Source organism: Chiloscyllium plagiosum, chromosome 21, assembly GCF_004010195.1.
Source record: "Chiloscyllium plagiosum isolate BGI_BamShark_2017 chromosome 21, ASM401019v2, whole genome shotgun sequence".
Classification (NCBI taxonomy): Eukaryota; Metazoa; Chordata; class Chondrichthyes; order Orectolobiformes; family Hemiscylliidae; genus Chiloscyllium; species Chiloscyllium plagiosum.
The window spans coordinates 8,124,346-8,130,345 of record NC_057730.1 but is presented as its reverse complement, the minus strand read 5'-3'; the positions used below and the strand labels follow the sequence as shown (position 1 = coordinate 8,130,345).

General features: G+C 43.9%; 1 protein-coding gene across 2 annotated transcripts in view; it reads left to right on the top strand.

The window, feature by feature from the left end:
- Positions 1-1,539: 1,539 nt before the first annotated feature.
- c21h16orf89 (chromosome 21 C16orf89 homolog) overlaps positions 1,540-6,000 on the top strand; it is a 33,147-nt gene continuing 28,686 nt past the window's right edge. Inside the window, exons 1-2 of one of the 2 annotated variants that reach the window (XM_043711172.1) lie at positions 1,540-1,820; positions 5,216-5,368. In XM_043711172.1, the coding sequence (XP_043567107.1) occupies positions 1,646-1,820; positions 5,216-5,368 (328 nt within the window). In that variant the 5' untranslated portion in view covers positions 1,540-1,645. The remainder of the gene's footprint in view (positions 1,821-5,215; positions 5,369-6,000) is intronic. The other variant, XM_043711171.1, reaches the window with a different exon arrangement.

Here is a 6,000-nt window from a genome sequence, read left to right as displayed (position 1 = left end):
TCCAGGGAAAAAAGCCCCACCCTATCTCAGGAGTTTCATGGAGAATGGTGGGGCCTTAAGTAGTGTAGTGGAATAGATAGATCTTGGAGTTCTGGTTCACAGTTCTCTGAAAGTGGAGTCACAGGTAGGCAGGATAGTGAAGAAGGCTTTTGGCACACTGGCCTTCGTCAGTCAGGGAAATTAATATAGAAATTGGGAAGTTATGTTTCAGTTATACAGGACATTAGTGAGACCACACTTGGAATATTGTGTTCAGTTTCGGTCACCTTGTTATAGGATGGATGTTGTTAAACTAGAAAGAATGCAGAAGACATTTACAAGGAGGTTGCCTGGACTGAATGGTCTGAGTTAAAGGGAGAAGATGGACAAGCTAGAACTTTTCCTTTAGAGCGTAGGAGACTGAGGTGGGGATCCTGTGGAGGTGTATAAGATCATGAGAGGCATGGATAGATGAAATGCACTCAGTCTTTTCCCCAGGGTTGGGGAATCAAGAACTCGGAGGCATCAGTTTAAGGTTAGAGGGGAAAGAATTAAAGGGAACCTGAGGGGCAACATTTTTACACAGTGTGTGGTACTCATATGGAATGAGCTGCCAGGGGAAGTGGTTGAGGTGAGTACATCAACAACATTTAAAAGTCATTTGGACAAATACATGAATAGGAAATGTTAAGAAGGATATGGGCCACGTGCAGGGAAATGGAGTTAGCATGAATGGACATTTTGGACAGCATGGACCAGTTTGGGCCAAATGGCCTGTTTCTGTGCTGTGGCACTCTATGACTCTATCCATCCTCTCCCTATAACTCAGACCCTCTAGTCCCGGTAACATCCTTGTAAATGTTATCTGTACTCTTACTAGTTTAACATCCTTCCTACAGCAGGGCAACTGGAATTGTACACAGTATTTCAAAAATGGCCTTACCGATATCGTGTACAGCTGCAACATGACCTTCCAACTCCTTTACTCAATACTCTGATGAAGGCAAGTGTGTTGATGATAAATACAACAAATTCATTTTAAAACAAAGGAGTGGCTTTGTTTCAGCGAAGCCCATGCTATTAAAAAAGTTTTGTTCTAATCAGAGAAAATCTGACTTTATTTTAAGTCAAGAGTGGGTGAAGATAGCCTTGGGACTTCTATACACCATCTTAAAACTGGTGACCCTGAGGGAGAAACAGGAGTTACTGTTTGATAGAATTTTAATGCAACAACACAAAACTACAATAAATGAGCAATAAATCATTTGTCTGGATAGTTCAATGTTAACAGCAGTTTAGTGAGTTTTATGACCAAAAAGCTCAAATCCCTGAACAATCCCATTTAAAGACTCAATCCTCATATCACTCCATAATGGATTGGGGATGCCGGCAGAAATGATATTAAGTATAACCAGTTAAAACTGGTGCTGTAACTTCAATTTGCAATCAAAGCTCTTTGTGATGTGGGGGGGGGGGGGGGGGGTTTGAAGAAGACTTCAGGCATGCCTAAAGCCGATTTTGCTCTCGGGCTTTGATGAAGGGGGGCGGGGGAACTAAAATCTAGTAAACACAAAGTTTAAAAAGCTAGGATTATTGAGAGGATGCACAGAGTCACGTGCTCTCCCCACACAGCTCAGAACCACCAGGTTTCGAGAGGCTGTCTACAATGAAGTGGAGGATGAATTCGGCTCTGATTGCATTTACCATTCTTAGTTTCGTTTCAGCAAAGGAGTCAAGGCTGAACGGTGTGATTTCCGGCCTGGAGAAAGCAATTCTTTTCTTCGAGAATGAGTATGAGCGCTTCACTTTGGACGGAGTGGTGGGATTTCGGATGTTACAAGGTAAACAGGAGATTAACTGCAGCAGGTCCTGGTCCTGAGGGAGTTGGGCGACTGGGTGGGAAGCCAATCAGAATATCGTCAGGGAGTGTGCGTGCGCTGCCTCTCCACCCCGTGAACTACCCAGTGAGTAAATGACACAGTCTCATCTCCATCTGTAACTGACAGGGAAATAACCCAATGGGCTGTGGAGTGTCACTGCACTGTACAGTGACATTCATGCTGTTGTCTGTGTGTGTGTGTGTGGTTGGGGGGGGGGGGGGTTGACCTGGCCAAAGTTATTAAGAGATCGCTGTTCTGACAGGACGTGCGAACCTGTGGGAAGTTGGTGTGAAATAAAACAAGACAGGGTGATAATTTTGAACAGTGAATCCGGGCTGTAGGATTCAACACTCACTCTGCTGTGTTGTTAATCATAAAAAAACGTTGGAACTGCAGGCAAATTCTGCTTCTGCTCAGGGATCTTCTCGTTTTCACTGATCGGGCATAGTGCACTCTCAATATCCATTTGTAATCGACTAAGACATAACGCCGAGAGTGCGTTGCCTGAAAAGCACAGCAGGTCAGGCATAAGCCTCAATCCTGATGAAGGGCTTTTGCCCGAAACGTTGATTTTCCTGCTCCTCGGATGCTGCCTGACCTGCTGTGCTTTCCCAGCACCACTCTGATCTAGACTCTGATTTCCAGCATCTGCAGTCCTCACTTTCTCCACCAAGAAAGATATAATGCCGACTATTTTCAATAAAATATGAATAAAAGGAAACTAGTAAACATTGGGTGAACCACAATGTGTACTAAATTGATTTTGAAAATATAAATGCGGATTATTTAATATTTCATGTCATAAATGGAAATAGTCAATTAGAACGGGAATATATAATACTTACTCCTTCCCTTCTTTGAGTCAAGGCTTCGTTTTAATCACAACATCATTTTCCTGAAATAAACAACTCACCAAAATTATTTACCGCACTCTGTGAATTCGCATACATGCACATTAATCCTGAGGGAGACACTATAATGCTCACCTGTACTAGGATCCCATGCATTAATTTGCTATTTCCTATTCTGGTGCTGTCTATTTATCCTAGTGTTTCATACTTTTTGGTCTTCCTGATATTCTCTCCCAGCTCCCATGCACATAGAATCCCAACAGTGTGGAAAGAGGCCATTTGGTCCATCGGTCTGCATCAATCCTCTGAAGACCATCCCACCTCATCCCTGTAACCCTGCATTTTCCATTTCTATCCCACCTAGCCTGCACAACCCTGGACACTATGGGCAATTTAGCATGGCCTATCCACCTGATGTGCATATATTTGGATTGTGGGAGGAAATCGGAGCACCCAGAAGAAATCCATACGGACACAGCGAGAATGTGCAAACTGCACACAGACAGAGGGTGCTGTGAGACAGCAGTGCTAACCACTGAGCCACCACGTCGCCCTGAGTTCATTTAAAGCCACCCCGGCTTTACATGGAACTCAGTCTCTGCTCTGTTCAAGAGAAACACATGCTGAGGTCTCATAATTCCCAGAGCTGGGCCTCACGACTACAGCCCGCCCTCCTGCATCATCCTTTCAGCTGCACATTCATCTGCCTTATCCTTTGACTACTATACTCACGTATGCAACCTCTATCACTTTCCCTTCTACAATGTGGAATGGTAGTAGAGAGGATGAATGAATGAAGAGTAGGTGTTAATATTAGGTGTTAATAGCAGAAGATAAACCAGTTCTACTGAGAGCAAAGCCACAAAAAAACAAGACACTGAATACTATTGGGGTAGGGTGGGGAGAAACAGAGGGAGAGAAAGAGACAGGAAAGGGGGCAGTGTTACAGAAAAGCCAAAATAAGCTGGAAGAACAGCACCTCATTTACCACTGCTTAGGTACTTTGCAGCCTCAGGCATCAACAGTGTGTTTAACATCTTGAAACTATGAACACTGCTCTCCAATTTGATTAGAATTCCTTCCTGCACTTACACCCCCTCCACTACTTGTCATGGTTAGTTCACAGTGTATCTAACCTATTTTCTGTTATTAACAGCTACCATTAACAAATATTCATAAAATATAATCCCTCCAGTGTGGAAACAGGCCATTTGGCCAAACAAGTCCACACCAACCCTCCAAAGAGTCATCCACCCAGATCCATTCTTCTACCTTATTACTCGACATTTACCCCTTACTAATGCATCTAACCTACACATCCTTGAACACTACGGGCAATTTAGCCTGGCCAATTCATCTAACCTATGCATCTTTGAACTGTGGGAGGAAACTGGAGAAAACCCACGCAGACAATGGGAGAATGTGTAAACCCACACAGTCACCCGAGGCTGGAATTGAACCCAGGTCCCTGGTGCTGTAAGGCAGCAGTGCTAACCACTGAGCCACCATGCCACCCATTCATTATCTCTATCTCCTTTCTACCATCAGCATTTCTGATCCCTTTTGCTCCGAGGTACCTTTCCCATCTGCTCTACTTGCTCCTCCTCCCCACTTTTTGGACAACATAAATCCATCAGATTTCCAGCCTGCTTCACTTCTGACATGTTCTCATTATTGGCCTCAGAACATTCACTCTGCTTTTTGTTCTGTCCATGCTGCCAGACCTGTAGCGTTTCGGCTTGGATTTCAGATCTCCAGCATCTGCAGAACTTTACCTTTAATGAATTAACCCGCTCGGTTTCAGACCAGAGGGGTATATAGATTGGAGAGGGTGAGGACAGGGAACATGTTTTCTTTTCCACAATGACGAGAGAAGTTGAGTGGGAATGAACAATCATCAACTTTCGGCCCAGCGACAAAAATTAAAATGTGCCCCAAACCGTCAAAAGTACATTGAAGTTTACTACAATAAACAAACAACAACAGCATTAAAAGTGATATGCTACAGATTCTGGAGGTCAGAAATAAAATACAAAGTACTGGAGAACTTCAGAAGGCCTGGCAGCATCTATAGAGAGAGAAACAGCATTAACATTTTAAGACTGTGTGTGGAGTTTGCATATTTTCCCCATGTCTGCGTGGGTTTCCTCTGGGTGCTCTGGCTTCCTCCCACAGTCCAAAGACGTGCAGGTTAGGTGGATTGACCATGCTAAATTGCCCGTAGTGTTCAGGGATGTGTAGGGGAAATGTAGAATAATAGTGTAGGGGAATGGGTCTGGGTGGGTTACTCTTCAGAGGGACTGTGTGGACTTGTTGGGCCGTAGCGCCTGTTTCCACGTTGTAGGGATTCTATGATTCTAAGGCCATTAGCTCTCCCCTGGAAGCGTCAATGGTATAAGTTGTTGTTTGAAACTGCGGACCCTGTTGATGGTTTTGTCCATCAGACTTTATCACCTGAGAGTGGTGCTGAAGTTGAATACATGTGGTTCTGTTTTACTCCCACAGCTGAGCTTGAAGACACACTAAAGCGATGGTCACTGTCGGGACATGAAGCTGTATCACAGTTCAAAAAGGTTGGCGATCTAGTAAGAAGACTGGACTTCACAGCAGCAAAAGCTATTGAAACAGTTAAAGTGACCGACCCTGCGTATTTTAATGGTAATTACCTTATATGTGCTATAGCTTGACAGTCATTTTCATGACATTTCCAAACTTAATTCCGATGAAAAGAAATCAAGAGCAAAATGAAAGCACTGTCACGTCTCAAGGATGTTGCAAATAATTTGCAGATAGGTTTTATGTGACTCAGAGTATCAATGAGAGACTAATAGAAGCTAATGCCTCCAGTTTGTACCCTCAGCAGCTTATGCAGTATCACTGGAGAGAATGATGGGATGAGGTTTCCTAGGCCAAGCTGTCACAGGGTGGGACTATGGAAATCTGAGTGGCCCCTGTGTAGCATTGTCAACCTTTGACCCAGTTCTCCCTGACCTTACCATGCATCACCCGATGTCGCTGATTCCATTCAGTCACTGACTGGGTTCCTAGCAGAGTTGTAGCTATTGTCAATGCAAAGGTTTCCATGAAAATTGCATCACCTTGTCCTGCCTTTTTTTAAATAGTTCAGTCATGGGGTAAGGACATCGCCCATTTATTGCCCATCCCTAATTACCCCTTGAGAGGGTAGTGAGCTGCCTTCTTGAACCACTGCAGTCCATGGATGTGTACCTACTCACAGGTTTTTAGGTAGGAATTTGTGAGATTTTGACTCAATGACACAAATATAGTTC